Below are 21,650 nucleotides of genomic sequence, written 5' to 3'. Positions count from 1 at the left end.
TTGCGACGAGCTATCGAGCAAAAGTGAAATCATCGTGGTTCAGCGTCCGACCATTGAAAATGCATCAGAATTACCTTTACTTCTCTGACTTAAAAGTCGGTTCAAAGTATGATCATGTTGTGAAAATACTAGATATATAAAATGTTACATGAATATTATTTAGTTTGAGGTTGAGCCTGTGTTCTTAAATCAATGCGAACATGGTCGGACGCTGAACCACGATGATTTCACTTTAGCTCGATGGCTCGTCGCAACATACATTATAACTCCGTTATTTTTAATTTCTTTGACTTAAAACTTGGAATAAAGTCAGATAATATTGTGAAGATACTATATATATAAAAATATTACATGTACATGCTTTAGTTTGAGGTCGCGCAAGGTAGTGCAAGGTCGCGTGTGGTCGCGTGCGGTCGCGTAGTAATTAGTCAGACCGAAGGGAAGTAACTCGGCTTTCCTTATGCTGCTGCAAGATTTGAGAAACAAACCAGCTTTCTCTTTTCTGGTCATAGTTTTTGTAAGTAATACAGGATGACAGTTTTCTCGCCCATCAGCTCTTTTTGTAAATTTGGGAATTTTAATTATCAAGGCAGCTGTTTGACATTTGTTTGTGTGATTCGTGGCAACCGATCAACTGAAATGCCGTCTCCTTATGTGGCCAAACAAAGATTATGTAGCAGACGATGTTTGGTTTTATTGTTGATTTGAGAAGTTTGCACAGGGTTGTATTTGTTACTTAAATTGTTCACGTCCGCATGGCTCATGCACTGTGTACATTTGAATAAAGTAACCTTTGCAGTGTACTCTTTGTTTTATATGTGTACACAAAGGACATCGTCATCGATCAGTTGTATTAGTGCTGTTTAAAAGTTTCGCGCACAGGAATCAGTCAACCTAAAAGACTGAATCAGAAGCAATTTGTGTGTTTGTGTATGAGAGAGAGAATGTGTGTGTGTGTGTGTGTGTGTGTGTGTGTGTGTGTGTGTGTATGAGAGTGTGTGTGTGTATGTGTGTGTGTGATATTAAAATTGTATAAAAGTACCAAGTATTTGTTTCAGGCTGGTATCAGTGTATATTTCATGCCGGTGGTGCTGGGAGTCTTTCGGCGAGTGCTTAGCACAATGGCAGAGAGCTACACATCTGGGGCCGCCTCCATGGCCTTTGTCACTGTTCCTAACATGGACGTGGCCAAGAAACTGTCACAGTAAGTGTTTTGACTTGATGGTGCAAAAGACCAACGATAAAAACTTATAATAATAATAATGAGAATACTTACATGGCGCAAATCCTAATCAACCCACACAAACGTACTCAAAACTGAAGAATGTTATTTGAGACCTCTCAGTATTTCTCTTTCGTTGTGTTTCTGTATGAGTATTATGAAGCAGAAAATCTAAAAGAAGTTTAAAATGGTTTGATTGGAACCCCCTTTTGATCCCCCCTCCCTCCTTTCTGAGATTGTTCTGTTCATATAGTGCCTGTAAATGTACCTCTGTGTTATGACTCCCTCCCTTTTAAGACCGAATTTGGATGGTCTTAAATGGGGAATCTAATGTATTAAATTTGAGATACATAATTTTTCACACTCACTTTTATTGAAAAGGATTCTGACGAATGTTTAGTGTGAACAGGTCTGTGACAAAACTAATATCTTATGCTTGCAGTGGACTTGTGAAGGAGAAGCTAGTAGCCTGTGTCAACATTATTCCAGGCATTACATCTGTGTAAGTATAATATAAACAACAAGATGACTGTGTGTGAGATAAACAAAGTTGAAAAACAAAAGAAATCGCTACTCACCAACACAAGGTCAAGGACAGCACAGACATCAATGTTACCCCCCGCGGGTTAGGGGGAAGAATTTACCCGATGCTCCCCAGCATGTCGTAAGAGGCGACTAACGGATTCTGTGTCTCCTTTTACCCTTGTTAAGTGTTTCTTGTATAGAATATAGTCAATGTTTGTAAAGATTTTAGTCAAGCAGTATGTAAGAAATGTTAAGTCCTTTGTACTGGAAACTTGCATTCTCCCAGTAAGGTAATATATTGTACTACGTTGCAAGCCCCTGGAGCAAATTTTTGATTAGTGCTTTTGTGAACAAGAAACAATTAACAAGTGGCTCTATCCCATCTCCCCCCCTTTCCGCGTCGCGATATAACCTTCGTGGTTGAAAACGACGTTAAACACCAAATAAACAAATAAAGAAAGACATCAATGTTCAACTTCTCTCCCTGTAACTATTGTCAAATGTTGTGCCAAATAAAGGGGTTTCAACTGTATACAAAAAGTGATTTTTTTGTTGTTGCTTTGTCTAGAATTTGTGTGTTAAAATTGTTCAAGGTATGAGTGGGAGGACAAAGTGGAGGAAGATGGGGAACTGTTGCTGGTGAGTCTGTCAAATAGAAATCAATCAAACACACACACACACACACAGAATGACACTGGCTTTCATATACTGCACATGTACAAATGTAGCTATTTACCACCTTCTTCATCTAAAATTGTTATGAGCTTGAGAACGTCATTGTTATGATAGGAGAAAGTTATTCACTTATTCAGTTATTGCATCATGTGTATGTGTTTTTTGGGGTGTCTTGTAGTGGACCATTGTTTTTCAAAACCAGCATCTTGTCATGACTTATCTTAATATATTTATATCTAGGATCTGTTATTAAATATATCCTTCAGTCCCTTTTCATGTTGATTCCCACTCAGTGAGTGTTAAAGAAAAGTCCCCCTGTTTGAAGGAAAACAAGTATGGGACCCTCCAACAATGATAATGTTTTTGCTCTTATATCTTCAGATGATTAAGACCATGACATCAAAAGTCGACCAGGTTTCAGACTATGTCAGGTAAGAACAGGATTACTTTTATGTGCTCCTTTCATGTTTGGTTCTGCAGTTACAGTCAAACCTGTGAATAAAGGACACCAAGAGACCGATCAAAAGTGGTCGTTACAGACAGGTGGTCGCAAATTAATTAAAAGGTGAATTGTAGAAAAAAAAAATATGTCAGGGATTCTTCTGGATAGTTGTTGTGGGCAGGTGGTTGTTACGGCAAAGTGAGGGCAGGGACAGGTTCGACTGTATTAATAAATGTTAGTTTTATGTAACTTTCTAGAAGTCCAGTAAAAGATGAGAAGGTAACAGAGTGCTGTTGCAGAACGTTACCAACAAGCTTTTGGCCTGCCTTCCCATAGAAATCTTATTTCAATGTTGTGTCCATGAGTTTGTGTGCAGTTGTTTTGAGTGTGTTTTGTGGTTGTTTTCTTGTTGTTCTTGGTGTGGGGGAGGGGGGTCATCTTAGGAGGGAGGGGTGTCAAAGAGGGCAGATTGGATACACAGGAGGTGTTCACGGTGTTGTGAGTATTAGGGCTCAACTTCATTGTCTATATAAGCCTGAGAGACAGATGTCAATCGATTCATTCTTGTGTTTTTTTTCTTATCATTTTTGCAGTGTGTGTATGTGTGTGTCTTTGTTGACTTGTACAATGATGTTCAGTTGTCTGTGACACAATATTTTGCCCAAATGCTGTCAAATGTGTTATTTTTGTTACAGGAAGAATCATCCATATGATGTAGCAGAGGTCATCTCATCAAAGGCAAGTTAAAATGCTACAACACCAACTAACGATTGAAATTAGAAGTGTTGATACAGCGATATATGTAGAACTTTTTCATTTACATTGTAGGTTGTTCCATTTTCAGTTTTTGTTAGCAGAACCAAGGCAGTATTTGGTGATAATATGCCGGTGATCACCAACACCATGCTAAGTGTTGGTGTGTTGATGATATTCAATACTGATACATGAACAGCTTTAATATGATTCATTTTCCACTGCTGATATGTTGAAGTCACTGAGACAAACTTTGTTCTCGAAGTTCTTTGTGAATTCCTCGGGATACATTTGACGCCATCATTCACATCTTTTGAAACTTTGTTTGGCTTTTGATGTCAGCGGTTTCTCTTCGAAAGAGAGGGTCATAAAGAGACGTATTCGGTTTGTTTGTTTTTATCAATATTGTATGTCTTTCATTCTGCTTGATTAATGCATGAAGATTAAAATTGTGTAATTATAGAATTACATACATGTAATCTAAGTGGGATAAAGGAGAATTCAAGAGCAGTGTTGGACAAGTGTCATTTTTTAACTGTCAGTGCCTGCACACTAATGCTGACTAAAAAAAATAACAAAGAAAAAAGAAAAATTGTGGTAACCAGTGTATGGACATGAGTTCAAAACATGTATCAGTTTTGAAGTTGAAACAGTAGTTTTGAGGTGGATGTATGGATGGATGGTTTAATCATTGAGGCCATAGCCCCATATATAGTTTTGAGGTGGTGTGCACAAGAAAGAGCCTAACTCAGTGGGAACAAAGCGCTTGGTTGTATTGGTTTAAAAAAAAAAATTAAACATGCGGTGTGTTTGAGATTTTAACCAATCTGAACCAGTGCTTGGGTCCCAACCAGTTAGGAACTTTCTGTTGCCCACCACCCCAGAACTATTGTTTCAATTTCAAAATCGACACGTTCTGAATTCAAGTCCATAAAGTGGTTACCATGAATAGGTTCTTTTTAGGTCAGCGCAGGGACACAGTTAAACTGATCCTCTCTTCTTTGCCCAACTTAGAATACATGTAGTTCTATTACTGTATTTTAATTTTTACTCGGTTAACACTAATCCAGCAGAATTAACACAATAACCATTAGAATATTGTCTCAGATGAACCGTAGCACACATTGATGTTTTGTAATTTCGTTTCCACAGATTGACAATGGAAACCCTCCATACCTAAAATGGATTGCTGATGTGACCATGGGAGGAAAACAGAAGTGACCAAGATGTTTTTTTTCAGTGCTAGCTTTACTCTTCATGGCTTACAACTTCATCTGCAAATTAATTTCTCCCTCTAAATGCTTGAGTTAGAGACTTACCGTGGCATTGATATAGGAGTGTTATTTGTCTTTATTACCTGTGTGTATGTATGAATTGAAAGAGAAATTGTTCTTTGTGTGCAAAAATGTTTGGGATAAACTATAGTGCCATTTCCGCTTACAGCAGTTAAATGAGATTTGTTTGCGAGTGACACCACAGCCTTTTCCTTTTCACAGTTTCTTGGTCTCTCTCTCTCTCTCTCTCTCTCTCTCTCTCTCTCTCTCTCTCTCTCTCTCTCTCTCTATCACAGTCTCTCTTTCTCATAATACCTGCCTCTTGAAGTACCATCCAGCCGTCCCCTGTACAGAAACACTCATTTTTACACCCCTCTTCCCACAAACACATTCTAAAAAACACACACTCTTCTGTTTCTTTGAAGAAAAATCTGTGCAAAACACAGATGAATCCTTTCTCTGGTTCAAGAGAAAGAGAAGTGGACAAGAACCATGCACTCATGTGCATTCCACTGTACATGTAATATCACCAAATTCACAAACACACACGCAACCTTTCAGAATATTGATTTACAGTCACAGAATCTCCAACTGGTGTTCTTACAGAACATTTTGTTTATTTCTGTGGCGGAGGGAGAGCAATTTCAAAACAGCATCACTCAAGTATCCCATGAATATGCTGAATTAACAATACATGTACAAACTGTTGTAAATTCAGGATTACAAATCTTACAGCATTTACTTAAAACCATAAGGCAAAGCCATGAGCAGTTAAGCCTCACACTTCTGTAAACACGTCTGTATTTAGATTGAAACACATTCTGACTGACCAAAACTCACACAAATAAAACTGTCTGTTCACATAATAAGGCTTTTTACACACAAATCCGAGTCTGCATTCATTACCAAGCTCAGTGATAATATCACAATAAGCATAACAATGGGGGCCCGGTAGCTCAGTTGGTAGAGCTCTGGACTTGTGATCGGAAGGTCGCAGGATCGAATTCTGGCCGGGACGGACACGGGTCAACTTTATGTGCAGACCCAGAGACGGAAGCCATGTCCCACCCCCGTGTCATCACAATGGCACGTAAAAGACCTTGGTCATTCTGCCATAAGTGCAGGTGGCTGAATACACCTAAACACGCAGACACCTGGGTAGCGCGACTCCGTTGCTGCTAGCTTTCCACTGGGAGGAAGCGACCCGAATTTCCCAGCGATGGGACAATCAAGTAATGAAAATGGAAAAAATATCAACATAGTCTATAGAAGACAAAAAGTAACAGAAACATCATGGACACACAAGTTCATGCATCTTCACAATTTCTCATTCACACAAATTCTCTTCTTTATATTCACACACCTCCTCTTCGAATACTCAGGAAATCCCTGTACCGGGCAACTTTCCTCGTTCTATGCATCTTTCTTTCTTTATTTGGTGTTTAACGTTGTTTTCAACCACGAAGGTTATATCGCGACGGCCGTTCTATGCATACCTCATGTTATTCATACCAGGGATTTGTCAATGCTGACATTGTTTTTGACTCACATGCGAAGCAAAAGTGAGTCTATGTACTCACCCGAGTCGTCCGTCCGTCCGTCCGGAAAACTTTAACGTTGGATATTTCTTGGACACTATTCAGTCTATCAGTACCAAATTTGGCAAGATGGTGTATGATGACAAGGCCCCAAAAAACATACATAGCATCTTGACCTTGCTTCAAGGTCAAGGTCGCAGGGGCCATAAATGTTGCCTAAAAAACAGCTATTTTTCACATTTTTCACATTTTCTCTGAAGTTTTTGAGATTCAATACCTCACCTATATATGATATATAGGGCAAAGTAAGCCCTATCTTTTGATACCAGTTTGGTTTACCTTGCTTCAAGGTCAAGGTCACAGGAGCTCTTCAAAGTTGGATTGTATACATATTTTGAAGTGACCTTGACCCTGAACTATGGAAGATAACTGTTTCAAACTTAAAAATTATGTGGGGCACATGTTATGCTTTCATCATGAGACACATTTGGTCACATATGATCAAGGTCAAGGTCACTTTGACCCTTATGAAATGTGACCAAAATAAGGTAGTGAACCATTAAAAGTGACCATATCTCATGGTAGAAAGAGCCAATAAGCACCATTGTACTTCCTATGTCTTGAATTAACAGCTTTGTGTTGCATGACCTTGGATGACCTTGACCTTGGGTCAAGGTCACATGTATTTTGGTAGGAAAAATGTGTAAAGCAGTTCTTAGTGTATGATGTCATTGCTAGGTTTAGTTATTTGACCTTGACCCTGAAGGTCAAGGTCATGTCAAGGTCAAGGTCAAGCATGTGAGTTGTATGGGCTTTGCCCTTGTTTTTGTTGTTACCAAGATACTGATGTTTCACACTGTTCAGAAAATGTATTTCTAACTTCATACATTTCAGAAAATGCACTGAAAGTTTACCACAAATACTGGTCATTATCACATCTGTGCTCTATCACTTTTGCACATCACGAAAAGCATCAGGCATGGTTTTCTCTGACACACCTTCCAAGGGAGTCTTGGTCACCTTGGACTGCAAAATCTGGAGTTGTAGTGCATTACCGTGAGCTCTGAAATTAAAAGGTTAGAAGTCAGACACATCACAAATTAGAACTTCATGCACTCGATTTTGCACCTGAACTCTGAACTAAAAACATACTTTAAAGTCGAAGAAACAAAGGGATGGAAGTGCTCAAAATATAGAGTAAGAGACAGTAACGCGGAACCAACCTCCTTGCACCTGAGAGAATGACCAAGAATTGAAATGAACAAGCAATTAACACGTATTTCTCAAAATTTAGCTTCAGCATAATTTTTGTTTTAAGGGGACAAAACGTTAATCTAATTTCAAGTACATGTAAGTACAATAAGCGGCACGAAAGTTTTGAGCATAGGCAATCTTTACCCCATGTACCAGATGTGACGGCCTTATTTTTCAGAAAGATGAGAGAATGTGACAAGTTGAAAACCATGTTACACCTAATGTACATACAGTTATCTCCCTTTACCTATAGGGAGGAGTGTCATTGAAGCAGTTGTCAAAAAAACACCACACACAAAATTAACATAATACTAAAAAAATATAAGATGAACTTACTTTGCATTGGCTCTGGCTTTGACGAGATTGGAGTGATACTTCTTATCCTTTTCATCCAGCACGTTTTTATGCATCTGTGTTGATTTACTGCAAGAGAACACAAACAAGTCCAATAATCTTACTGTCTTTGTGATCTAAGGTAGTCCATGTACCAAACATTATCAGGGATGGAAGCTGAAAGTTATCGCAAAACCTGGTCTTGAGATTGAGATGACCCTGACAACTATGCTTTAAAACAATACTTTAAATCCTCCCTCCAAACTACACTTCAAAGCTCTATTCTAAATCCTCACTCTCAACTTTAATAAATAAAAATTTAAAAAAACACAATAAAACTCTAATCTAAAACAAACGAAATCTAAAAAAAAAACCTAAAAAAACAATTCTTCAAAAAAAACCAATCTAACAGAACCTCTCTAACAAAACCTGACTAAAATCCCTCTACTAAAATTAACTGCACCCCTCTAACGAAACCTAATCTTCAAAAACCTAACTGAACCCTAACTGAACCCAACTAAAAAACCTGAACTAAAACCCCATCTACGAAAACCAACTGAATCTAACTACCCCCCTCTAAAGAAAACTAACTGAATCTAACTACACCCTTCTACCACTGAAAACCCCGTCTACGAAAATCCAACTGAAATCTCGCCTACGAAAATCCAACTGAAATCTAACTGAACCCCTCTAACGAAATCTAACTGAAATCCCGTCTACGAAAACTTAGTCTACGAAACCCGTCTACGAAAACCCGTCTACGAAAACTTAGTCTACGAAACCCTAGTCTACGAAACCTAACTGAACCCTAACTGAACCCAACTAAAAAACCCAAACTAAAACCCCATCAGGCTACGAAAACCTAGTCTACGAAACCCCGTCGCACACTCCGCCATCCTGCAAATCACAGAATGCACGCCGTACTGAGCATACGTAAACAACTCCACAATGTCAACTACCACAAACTAAATCCGTTAACAACAGCAAAACACATCATTCCTTCCAAATAACATGCCTACAATACCGTTTTCTCAAGCACTCAAACGGTTTTCTAAAGCGTTCAATAAACAAGTCTTCCTGAACATTCAACTCACAAAACAATCTACTTGAACATTCAAATAAATCCTCCCACAAGCAGCATACTCTTCTTCTCACTGCTTACTCATTTACAGAAAGAATAATGTGTTAACCTACCAGCAAAGAAATCTTCACATCCCGAAAGGATTTCAGCCCGTGACAAACATGTCACACAGCGGCGTCAAGAAAACACACCGCACAAGATATACGTTGTCTCCACTCCAAGATTCCAAGCAAAAAGAACGCCTCAGCGGCCCACCACATCCCGCGTGCCTAGTCACAAGGTTAAATTCAACCCAAAGGCGTGTCGGGTACCTTTACTTTATTTCTTTCTTTAGTTGGTGTCCAACGTCGCCTTCAACTATTCAAGGTTACATCGCGGCGGAGGAAAAAAGGGAGATGGGACAAAGCCACTTGTCAATTGTTTCTTGTTCACAAAAACACTAATCAAAAATTTGCTCCAGGGGCTTGTACCTAAAAGCGATCATTTTACCTATGCAAATTTAAGAATCGGCTCTTCCGCTAGACCATTTCAATACCGAAATAAACACAGTCTCGGAAACCTTAGTGGATCCCCGATAGTACAGGTTTGAATCCTCGATAGCATAGAGGTACCACGAGTTCACGAGTTCAAACGGATGCACACAAGTGCATGTGCACCGTAACTGTCGTCGGTCACAAGCTCACAGACATTACAGCAGGTTTAGTCTTGGTCACCAATACACTTTTTTCCGACTATTATGCAACGCTCATTCTAGACTCCACACCTTGCCTACCTGTAACTTTGACGTCACTCGTGACGTCATCGCTGTCGTTGCGACTGATGATGTTCAAAGTAACATCCTGCATATTCAATCTAGGCCTACATTCAGTAACTACATGAACTAAATTGTACTGCTTTATACCGTTCACATGAAATTCACCAGAGTGTTTTGTTTTACACATTAAATGCATGTTTCCTTCAATGAAACGTAACACCGATTTCAGTTTGTGTGTCAGTGAACATTTAAGAAATATGACACGCATATATTGCCCATCACGGATACATTTGATCATCTAACTTTAAATTGAGGAGCAATTCAGAGGATAAAATGCAATTCAGATACAAATCAGCACTGGCTGAAAATGTAAGGGTACGCAATGAAAGGCGTAACAAGTTTGTCTAAGAAAAGCTGATCACAAATTCAACATATGAGTCTCTCACAATAATGGTTTTACGTGTATCTTTTTAAATATTGCACCTACGTGTTCACCAGGCATTCCGAGCTTCTATATAACGTACATATCAAGTCCATCAAACAGTATTCCAACCTGTCATAATGCGAGCAAAAGACTTTCGGGGCAGAGTTTTGACTTTCTAAATAAGGGGGTGTACTTCTAAACTGAGCAAAAAAACTGATTATTGCACCCGCTTTCGTACCCCAACTAAAACATTCATTCCCGTGTCATTTTATTCAAACTTTATATGCCATTAAAGGCCCTTCACTTGGCTACCTGGCATACTTTTCGGATCAAAGATTTCTGTTGTAGGTATCACGTGACCGCCGCCGAAGTGAGGGTACCCCCAAAATTGACCTGACAATAACGTCAGGTACCAATTAAAAAATCGACAAGAATTCAGAATAGGCGCAGCTTGGCAACTTTTACAGTATACGAGAAGAAAGACAAATCATTTATCTATCCAGAACAGGTGGTTTTGTTTTGCTGTCCTTACTTCGGTAGTGGTCACGTTACCCCTGTAAAACATCATAAGAAATTCCGGCTCTGATCCGAAAACGGGCCCGTCAGTGTGGCAGATAGCCAAGTTCAAGTGACGGCCTTGAATGGCATAGAAAGTTGGAATGAAATGACACTGGAATAAATGTTTTAGTTGGGGTACAAAAATAGCTGCAATAATTTTTTTGCCGAGTTTAGAGATCAGTCAGTCACTCGGTATGCGGCTTCCAAGACCCTTCGGTTCGTTTGCGGCTCACATAAACTCGGTGTAAGTACAATTCAAGATGGCTGCGCCCTGTGGGAAATATTACTCCCGCATCTAATAGCGGAGTGCTGTTTTTGTTGTTGTTTTAGGTGTATAAACGGTAGGTGTCGGTATCTATCGGCGTGGAAACAACACACAGCTGCATATCATCTTTATTTTGAAGCAATTTACTTCTGAACTCGAATAATTCATACTATATCTTCACCTGAATGAAAGCAGTTGTCTGACCCCGTGGAGGACATTCTTCATTCTTAAATCTTACGTAAAGTGTAGGCCCTACTGTTCACAAACTTTGTTATTGTCTCATTTGCGGTAATGTTGAAATGTTTAACGTTGTACATCCAGGGAGGTTTTTTTCCTACTGCAATCAAAGGCTCTACATTAGCAAAACTTGCTCTTGAAAGCTACATTACATTATCAAGTCATGAGGAGCCACCGGTGAAAAGCTTTTGTTATGATTGGGAAAAAATTCAAAGCAACTTTTAATATGGTGCTTGAGAATAAAAGTTTATCAAGACAATTAGCATTATCCTGCATTAGCGATTTGGCAGAAAGATATTCCAACAAATATATTTGTCATCATTTTCACGAGTTTTCATTCACAAACACCTGGGAAATAAATCTCATGTTCCCCATGCAATAAATCGAGGTGGTGAATGGGTTTGAGCTTTCAGGTGAAACGTGGATTGTCAAAGTAAAAGCCAATCAGGCTGATTGTTTGATGTGTGAAACCATCGCGGCTTTGGATTTGTGTTTCCGAGGACAACGATTGTAAGCATTCACTCAGTCTCAAAGACCCAATCAATGTTGATAATTACAGCGGTGACTCATGGTCAATTTGCAACATATCTCTGTAATTGCAAAATCCACAACGAAAAGTCAACACTTAAAAAGAAAAGAAATATAATATGCTCAACACTTAGGCCCCCCCAAAAAATAGGTGTGGTTACGGTAACATAGCCAAAAAAAATAGGGTAGGTAGGTAGGCAATCACTTTTTTTTTTTTTTTACTTTTTTTTCTAATGTGTACAAATTAAACGTACTTGACAGGGAAATAAGTGTGCGACTCGTGCGCTTTCGCTTTCATTGCGTTTTTTGCACTCCTTTTTTTTTTTTTTTTTTACAAATGTAATAAAAAGTTATAGGATCGGCCCCTAAAAATAGGGTAGGTCGGGTTACCGTAACCACACCTATTTTTTTTTTAGGCCTTACTGAACTCACACGTATGATCGCAGCTCTGTACATTTTCAGACTGGAACAAAAGCGTCAACAAGCTACGTTTGACGTCACATACAATGTTGACGTGTTATCTCGAGCTACTGTGACGATGCTTTGTGGCCCGGAGTTGGATTTTAAAAATTCGTCTCCCTGTGGGTTAAATATTGTGCATTTTGTTGCACAACAAAATGATGATAAAAACGATGTTTGGTGGTTTGTCGTCAAGCCAGCATTTTGTTGTTGGTCCTCGGGGAGCATATCGCCTTTTGTCTCATATTTATCAACCGCGGCCTTCGGCCTTGGTCGATAAAGATGAAACAAAAGACGATAATTTTTTATGGTCCCCTTGGACCAACAAAAAAGCTGGTCTGTCAACAAGCCACCAAACATCTTATAATATCAGATACTTTGTATGGCATTGGCAATGGCAAGTCATGTCAATTAAATTGTCAGGCAAATTGGCTAATAAACACAGTTACAAGCCAGTAAAAGTGTGATGGACAGACACACGGAAAGAAGCCTTTCAATAAAAAGACAAATACATTGAGTTAAGACATTTCCAGCTTTTCTGACCTATCTGTAGTCCCGCTGTAGTTCACATGCTGCTGGCAATGCAAAATGGGTAATGAGACTGCTGCTGTATAATGTATTACTATTAATTTCTTTCATCAAACACATAAAATTAAGTGCTAAATAAAACAACAACTATCTGTTCCCAGGTGAATTCAAGACTTTCGGTGAAATCATGTACAGCCGAACAGTTTCCCAGGGCGTGCAGGGATTTCTGAAAGGATACCAGCACCTGAGTGCCCTATTGCAGCATGAAAGCCGGTCACTGTCTTCACACACACATTATGCTGCACATCCAGATGAAAAATGTTCTCCTGGTGCAGTGAAATCACCTGCGATCAAACAGGTGACATGGTGTCAGAGACGCTCGCTGCATTTCACGCCTGAGAACTTTGCTGCCAAAGCAAAGAATTCCAAGAAAAAAGTGGTAGGATTCAGTGCACTAGGATAGTTAACATAGATTTCTTCCTTTTATTTTGATTGGGAAATAAGTAAAGCAAATACCATTAGAATTTTATTTTGTGATCATGTTTCTAACTTGAATGTTATCACTTTGTATATTTTGCATGTCAAGTTTACTCTCCTAATTTTCAATTTTAATTATGCTGAATAACATTGTATATGTATATATAATATGGTATCTGTAAGATAATTAATGAGCAGTAAAATGAACTCGTATGAGAGATGTTTCCACAGGGTTTTTGATTTTGTGTAATCTATTTATGTTGATGTTCTTTGTTGCATACCACACCTTTTGACTTCTAACTGTGCAACATCAAACTGTAGTGTTTGATTATAATTTATATCCAGCACTTCAGGCTTGCTTGTTCAAGGAGAATAGCATTCAGGATTTTGGTATGGTATTGAATAAACTTCAAGTCACAAGACGATTTTCAAATCTGTTTGCCATAAATTTTCTCTGTATCATCAGTGTATGTGAGTATAGCAGGTATAACTGAAGCACTGTGACAATTATTATTAAGAATTTTAATTTTATTTATGTTTACCTGATTGCAGAGAAAACCAGTCAACTTGAACAAGAAAGGAACTGACATACCTACTGTTCTAGTGCACAACAATATGACTGTGGCACAACTTGCTTCAGTCATCGGCAGAGGAATCGGTAGGAAGATTTGAGTTTTTCTGTCATTAAAAAAATAATAAGAATAATCAGAAGTCCATTATAGTAGAAGTGCTCTACTATCATTACTAATACTTTCACTATCACTATCAGTCGACACGCAGTGATACATGTCATATGCCCTTTGACCTTTTCTTGTGGGTATCCCATACTAGAAATAGAATACGGAATTCTGGGAAAGCTACCGGCACGGTTGGCCTTGTGGTAAGGCGTCCGCCCCGTGATCGGGAGGTCGTGGGTTCGAACCCCGGCCGGGTCATACCTAAGACTTTAAAATTGGCAATCTAGTGGCTGCTCTGCCTGGCGTCTGGCATTATGGGGTTAGTACTAGGACTGGTTGGTCCGGTGTCAGAATAATGTGACTGGGTGAGACATGAAGCCTGTGCTGCGACTTCTGTCTTGTGTGTGGCGCACGTTAAATGTCAAAGCAGCACCGCCCTGATATGGCCCTTCGTGGTCGGCTGGGCGTTAAGCAAACAAACAAACAAAATTCTGGGAAAGCTGGTCAAGGGCACTTGCGCACTATATTCGATTTTCAATACACGACTCAAACCCTTTGGAATAAATCAGAAAGAATAAAATACAAGAATGTAGAGTTCAAAAAGAAGAAAAGTTGAAAAATTGAGAGAACAAGTTTTACAAAAGTCTTGCCCTATACGGGACTCGAACTCAAGACCGTTGGCACTGGAGGCAAACGTCTAACCACCTTGCCAGTCAGGCACACGATACCCAGGCTTGAAAATTAAAAGTTGAACTGCAAACATATTTTACACGTGCCCGGGTTCTTGAGTCAAGCAAGTGTCGACTCTTCGGTTTCCGAGTTTCCCGGATCGTATTTGTGCTTTGTTCGTTTTCTTGATCTCATCATTACATGTACTGTAGTCGTGGTGTTACCCATAGGGCATTACATTTTCACAAAAGCCGATGTTACTAAACGAATTGAATGGGTATTTCTTGGGAAATTGTCCGCTGAAAGTACTCATCATCCAAACCGTCTAGAATGAAAAAAAATGAATAAAACAAAAATAAATAAAACAATTAGCCTTCGACGAGGATTGAACCCTTGACCAGCAATGTTAGGAAAAGCGATCGGGCGCTTTACCAACCGAGCTATTCTGTTGCACGGTGGGCGAGGGAGATTCAACTTCAAATATTACATTTGAGTTCTTGAGCATGGGTATCAGTATTGACTCGACTCCAGTTTCCGAGTCTCTCCGTTTGTATTTGTGTACTGTTCTCATATCTCACTGTTCGAGGCAAGTTAAGTTAATAACTGATCCTATGCTCCAGTTTGGAAAGATATCAAGTAGCATAAATTTCAAGCGTGAGCGACATTATGTTGTTGTCTGGCTCTGAAAATGCATTGACCAATCGCCGAAAGGCACTGACGTCATTGCATGAAAGGATTTCTGTACCCAGAATCCTAAATTCTCGATGACATACAAGGATTTTGTTCGGGAGAACCACGATCTAAGGACGGTTTATTATATAAAGGGAAGAAAGCGGTTAAAACCGGGCTTTCATAAAGCCAATGAACAGTGATGTGAAATTGTAGTATTTCATTCACTTGTGGAATAAGTACCGGTAAATAGGATTAGTGTGTATTTTCAAGTAACGTAACAGGCGTATATATATATGCACCCAGCTCTTCCCAGTAATACTTAGGAAAGCCCAGTAGAATTCGGCAGATCTTTCATCAGAATTCCTAGTATGGTTTGTAAAAAGGTATTGCCGTACCTGTGTTTTAAAGTTGCATGCCCATAGGAGAGGCTTTTCGTTGTGCTCCTTTGACTGGGTCAAACACTGGACAAGATCTTGCAAGAGTACAAGACTCTTACAAATGGTGTTGTCAGATCACATGAAGAAGATACTGTTTTACCATTGCATGTCTAACAAGAGGCGAAGCCATCAAGGCTCACGTAAGAAATCGACAAACAGTAACACAAACTCAATCACTCCGTCACACACACACACACACACACAGACACACACACAGACACAGACACACACACACACACACACACACACACACACACACACACACACAGAAAGAGCATAGGTGAAACTGTGCAAGAAAGCGAGACACTAGATCTAGTAGGGAGTAACTAGTCTCGGCCCGCTCAAAATAATAATGACCGAGACTTTCAGTACTTCCTTCGCGTGACGTCTAACCCTCTTACGTCATAATGTGACGTCAATGTAATGTGACGTCTTCAAATGTTAGAGTTTCTACCACAGACATACACACGCACGCACGCACATACGCACGCACGCACAGACAGACAAAGTTACGATCGCATAGGCTACACTTACGTGAGCCAAAAATCTGTAATGACATTATTGTTTGTGTGCAGTAACTTTTGTGTGTTTTTTGTGGTTTTGTTTATTATAATAGTCTGGAAAATTATAAGCAAGACCTACAGAACAAGCATATGTGATTATTGAAAAAAAAACCCCGCTGCTATCTCATTGTCAGTTGAAAATTGCCACTTTTTGAATGACAATTTGTGTTCTTGACCATGTTTGATTTTTGAATGTGCTGAAGTCTTTCTCTTCCAACTTTGCAGACCATGTGTTTGAAGTGCTGATGTTAATACCAAAAAGTAACAAGTATGATTCAGAAGATTCAGGTGAGTTTGATTTCTCTATCTCTATCTCTTTCTCTCTTACTCTTTCTCTCTCTCACTCTCTCTCTCTCTCTCTCTCTCTCTCTCTCTCTCTCTCTCTCTCTCTCTCTCTCTCTCTCTCTCTCTCTCTCTCTCTCTCTCTCTCTCTGAAACCCCCCCCCCCTTCTTTCTCTCTCAACCCCCCTCTCTCTATGATACAAGGACACTGTCATCATTATGAAGAAAAGAGTGTTTCTTATTTATTTATTTTAATTTTTGAGTCACTTGAGAAAAAGTGACTCTATGTAATCGGTCAGTGTTAGTCTGTCCGGCCGGCCGGCCGTCCGTAGACACCACCTTAACGTTGGACTTTTCTCGGAAACTATCAAAGCGATCGGGCTCATATTTTGTTTAGTCGTGACCTCCAATGACCTCTACACTTTAACGATGGTTTCGTTGACCTTTGACCTTTTTCAAGGTCACAGGTCAGCGTCAAAGGAAAAATTAGACATTTTATATCTTTGACAAAGTTCATCGGATGTGATTGAAACTTTGTAGGATTATTCTTTACATCAAAGTATTTACATCTGTAGCCTTTTACGAACGTTATCAGAAAAACAAGGGAGATAACTAGCCTTTTCTGTTCGGCAACACACAACTTAACGTTGGGCTTTTCTCGGAAACTATAAAAGTGACCGGGCTCAAATTTTATGTGAACGTGACTCATTGTGTTGTGAATAGCAATTTCTTCCTGTCCATCTGATGCCTCATATAATATTCAGAACTGCGAAAGTGACTCGATCGAGCGTTTGCTCTTCTTGTTTTTATTCCTTTCATGTGAGTTTTTCTATTGCTAAATGATCAGTACTATGGATTGTATCAAACTCAGATGGGAAGTGTGGCCTAGTGGATAGGACATTGGCCTCCTAATCGGAATGTCGTGAAGTTCAAATCCCGGTCGCAACTGCCTGGTGGGATAAGGGTGGATTTTTTTCCGATCTTACAGGTCAACTTATGTGCAGACCTGCTAGAGCCTTAACCCCCTTCATGTGTACACACAAGCACAAGAGCGCACGGAAAAGATCCTGTAGTCCATGACAGAGTTCGATGGGTTATAAAAACACAAAAATAGCCAGCATGCCTCCCCTTAAAGCGGCGTATGGCTGCCCGAATGGCGGGGTAAAAACGGTCATACACGTAAAAATCCAATTAATTTTGTGCAAAAACATGAGTGAACGTGGGAGTTTCAGCCCATGAACAAAGAAGAAGAAGTATCAAGCTCAAACTTTTTAGTTAATTCTTTTTTTACTTTTAGTCAGTCAATCAATGAGTTGATCAATTAATTTCTGTGTGCCTGCCTGGTGTCAAAGATTTGTGCAAAAACTAGTGATCATTAGTGCAATCATTGGCTGTTACAGCAGTCCCTGCAATGTACAGCCCCCGCCCGGCGTGAGCGGACACCTGACATGTACGGACACATTTGCTCGGCACGGAGTGTTTTCCTTCTATATTTGCCCCCCCTTAAATGGACACCTGCAAAACATGGACGCGGACACTCATTTTCGGTCCCAACAGCAGGTCATACCTCCAATGTACGGACAGACCATCGTCAAATTTTCACCACAACAAAATCAATAACAGAGCAGTCCGGCCCTTGGTACAAAGATCACAGCCGCAATGGCGTGATGACAGTCACTGATAACTTGAGTGCACGTGTACCCATCAGGAGGGGGGGTAGTTTTGGTCAGGAGTGGAGTACATGCGAAGATGCCAACATGAAACTGCACTGTGCTCTTTATTCTTGTCTGTTGGACGTAAACAACAGAAACCACAGTCGATGAAGGTCCTGAGCGAAAGGGAGTGAAAAGCCGGCCACGGTTCTCAGCATCGTGTGTCTGTGTGTAACCTCTTTCATTGACAAGATACTCTTGTTTCCCCTCAGCCTTGACCAGTGAGTCGGTTGCCTAATCTGTGAACCCTTCAGTTGTCTTGCTTTGTCAAAAGTTAGGACACAGTCAACTGGTTTTGCTCTGAGTGAACAGTGCAGCTGGCCTCTCTGGCCACAACCCCAAACAGTACATGGCTGGAGGGAATGAGAGAGAGGGGGGGGAGGGGGGGAGGGGGTGGAGGGGTAGCTGGCTAAACTCAGTGGGGTGTCCGGTGTCACTGCATGTCAGCAGGAAGAGCATTGGAGAGAAATAGAGAGGTGTACTCTTCCACACAATTTCCAAGCATCAGTTGTCACGGCTTGGGGTAGGCATTAGTGAGGGAGAGTGGGAGCTGTGTTGTGTACAGTGTATTTCCAACTGAAGAGTGAAAAGTCACTGCCATGACACATGATCCAGACATGGGATTCTTCCGTAAAATTACGGAATTCCGTAAATTTTTAGGCTCCAGGGATCATTCTTGAGATTCGTGCAAATCCGTTGAGAAAATTTTGGGGTATATGTAGGTATAGACCCAAGTTTTTCGGCCGGTCCGCTGATCGCGACGCTCCATTCCATACTATTCTTGAACGATTGGTTCCTAAAACGGTCAGACTGTTGCTGGTCGATCCGTATGGGAACGCGCTCTGAGTGTTTGTCTCCTACAGTCACCGTTTCAACGTAGCTATCGGGGATTCAGTATAAGCATACCGTATGAGAATGATTCGGCGCCATTTTTACATCGCTTCGAGCCACTTGCCAAAATGATGAGGAAGCTAAAGCGAGACGAAACCGTTCTATCCCGGGAAATTGACCAGCAGAAGTACAAGAAAAATCTCTGGAGATTCGACTGGCTCGATGAAGTTGTATCATTGAGCTGGAAATACGAGAAAGGCCAGAAGACACAAGACGTGAAACTGAAAGTTGGCGATGCTTTTGCTAAAATCAACTTGCCGGGAAAAGCTCAGTGCACTTTGTGCAACGATGTTAAAGGCAGAGTAAGCCTCCCGTAAACCATCACAGATACGGTCAGGCTTTTACACACAGTACAAACACCCTTTCATTTAAACACTCACCAATTGAGAACATCCTAGGTGCCCTCCGTAAAGAGCGAACAATTTTCAAAGAATTTATTTTTGCGTGGTTTATCTTACCCCTGAGCCATCGTGAACCCGTGTGATCCAGTTTTCCCCCTTTTCACAATGCAGTCGTCATAGTTAGTCATTTGAATGCGACTCGACGTGAGCTTATCTACAATAGCACGTTTTTTATGCACGAAACAACGGCTGTGGTTCACAAGAACTCTAGCGATGGCTTTTGACTGTTGAGAGGAACGGCGATTTGCACTGATAAACCGGGCCGTCGTCTGCTACGACCCTTGCGTGACCCTGCTTCCGGGCTTTTCTTTTTTTAAACTTTCACAACTTCGAATTGTTCTGATCTTGTCTTGATGAAAAACGAATTCTTTTATGATTAAAGAATGTTTGTGTAACAAGCTGTCAATTTATAATTTAGATTTTAAAAGTTAGGTCTAGCGCAAAAACGAGGCGCCATTGTTCTTCAGGGCCAAGTCCACGAAAATAAATTCTTGGAAAATGTCTCACGCTCGACAGAAAGCAGCCAGGATGTTCCCGTTCGGTGAGCGTTCAAATGGAAGTATGCTTGTACTGTATTTAGACGCTCGGGGAGCTCTGTGATGGTTTACGGGAGGCTTACTGTGCCTTTAATGTTATCAACTACGGCTCCAATGGAAAGACTGCCCTCAAAAGCCACTTGAAAAGCAACAAGCACCTGACTATCCTGAAAACCCAGTCGGGAAATCAGTCACTGGGGTCGTTTGGCACCGACAAGGTAAGAACATTGAAACCACACCGTCACACGCCACCACCCATCCCCGCCTCTCTCTCTCTCTCTCTCTCTCTCTCTCTCTCTCTCTCTCTCTCTCTCTCTCTCTCTCTCTCTCTCTCTTTCTCCTCCTTATTTTGAGTCTTAGCGTAAAATTAATTTGAGAAACATGGGAAGGAAGAGAAAGGGAGGGGGGGGGGGGGGCTATGATTAAGTTGAAATATGCATTTCAGGGCCATTTTTGTGTGTCTAAAACACTAAAAACCTTCAGCTTCTGGGGGCTTCGCCCCCAGACCCCGACCCCGACCAGGGGCGTTGCCCCTGGACCCTACTGGGGGCCTTCTGCGGCCCCCAGACCCCCACCTTTTTTTTCATTAATTATCACTTTTTCGGAATCCCATGTCTGATGATCGGCATGCAGTCAATAAAGCCAGACAAGAAGAAAATAAATTACATGATTATGACATGCAGCTCTATCTGCTGCTATTTATTCAAACTAGTTTTCAAGCTTATTCTTGCAAAGCATCTGCACACGCTCCTCTGTGCTGTGTTTGTGTGGCTGCTTTCGTATGTCAGTGCATGGTGAGTGTGTTCACTGCCTTGAGGATTTATTGTATCTCTTCTTTTCAACACTTTTCATACAAATCATTTTTACAGAACGTTTAAAGAAGTATTAGGAGTTTATTGTTATTGTTTAGTAGCCACAAGAAGTGATTATCATAGACTCAATCCTGTTGTTTGTGTGTCTCTGTGTGAGTGTATGGGGGAGGGGGTTGTGTGGTCACCCCTCCCGTGACCGGACACCTGCAATGTACGAACAGTTTTGCTATGGCCCAAGGGTGTCCGTTCATGAGAGGGACTGCTGTATATGTATTAGGTTTACTTAGCGTCACCTATTCTGGAGTCACTCAATCATTCCAGGTGAAAGTATTCAAGTTCAGGCCCCTACAGCCTTAGTTCTCCTGAATGACAAGATAAAAGAATTAAAAATACAAAAAGAACAACAAAATCTATTGATCTTTGAAGTTGGACGGAAAAGAAAATACTGCTTAGCTTCCTGCTCCAAAGAACCAACATCAAAGGCTAAGTGATCAGCCTTCGTTATTATTTGTCTGTTGTGTATCTTGTCCATCCACTCAAAAGATCATTTGATTAAGATTTGAGTGGGTGGTGCATTTCATCCTTTCGTGAACATACTTTTCTTGTTTTTTGATTCTTGATTTTGGAACGTTAGCACTGTCTATCTGATTAAGGTTTCTGTTAGATAAAAG

At 40.4% G+C, this 21,650-nt stretch overlaps 2 protein-coding genes across 2 annotated transcripts in view; both read left to right on the top strand.

Moving 5' to 3' along the window:
- The first annotated feature begins 425 nt into the window (after positions 1–425).
- Positions 426–5,053, top strand: LOC138951631 (protein CutA homolog). The gene is made up of 7 exons (XM_070323162.1): positions 426–517; positions 1,059–1,204; positions 1,665–1,724; positions 2,341–2,386; positions 2,804–2,853; positions 3,560–3,602; positions 4,770–5,053. Exons 1-7 carry the CDS (start codon positions 461–463, stop codon positions 4,836–4,838), a joined length of 471 nt encoding a protein of 156 aa, XP_070179263.1. The 5' UTR covers positions 426–460; the 3' UTR covers positions 4,839–5,053.
- A 5,954-nt stretch (positions 5,054–11,007) lies between these two features.
- Positions 11,008–21,650, top strand: part of LOC138951630 (translation initiation factor IF-2, mitochondrial-like) — a 40,433-nt gene continuing 29,790 nt past the window's right edge. Inside the window, exons 1-4 of the mRNA XM_070323161.1 lie at positions 11,008–11,174; positions 13,012–13,289; positions 13,880–13,985; positions 16,571–16,633. Coding sequence (XP_070179262.1) covers positions 13,038–13,289; positions 13,880–13,985; positions 16,571–16,633 — 421 coding nt within the window. The 5' untranslated portion in view covers positions 11,008–11,174; positions 13,012–13,037. The remainder of the gene's footprint in view (positions 11,175–13,011; positions 13,290–13,879; positions 13,986–16,570; positions 16,634–21,650) is intronic.

Source organism: Littorina saxatilis, linkage group LG17 (genome assembly GCF_037325665.1).
Source record: "Littorina saxatilis isolate snail1 linkage group LG17, US_GU_Lsax_2.0, whole genome shotgun sequence".
Lineage (NCBI taxonomy): Eukaryota > Metazoa > Mollusca > Gastropoda > Littorinimorpha > Littorinidae > Littorina > Littorina saxatilis.
This window is presented reverse-complemented; position numbering and strand designations above follow the sequence as displayed.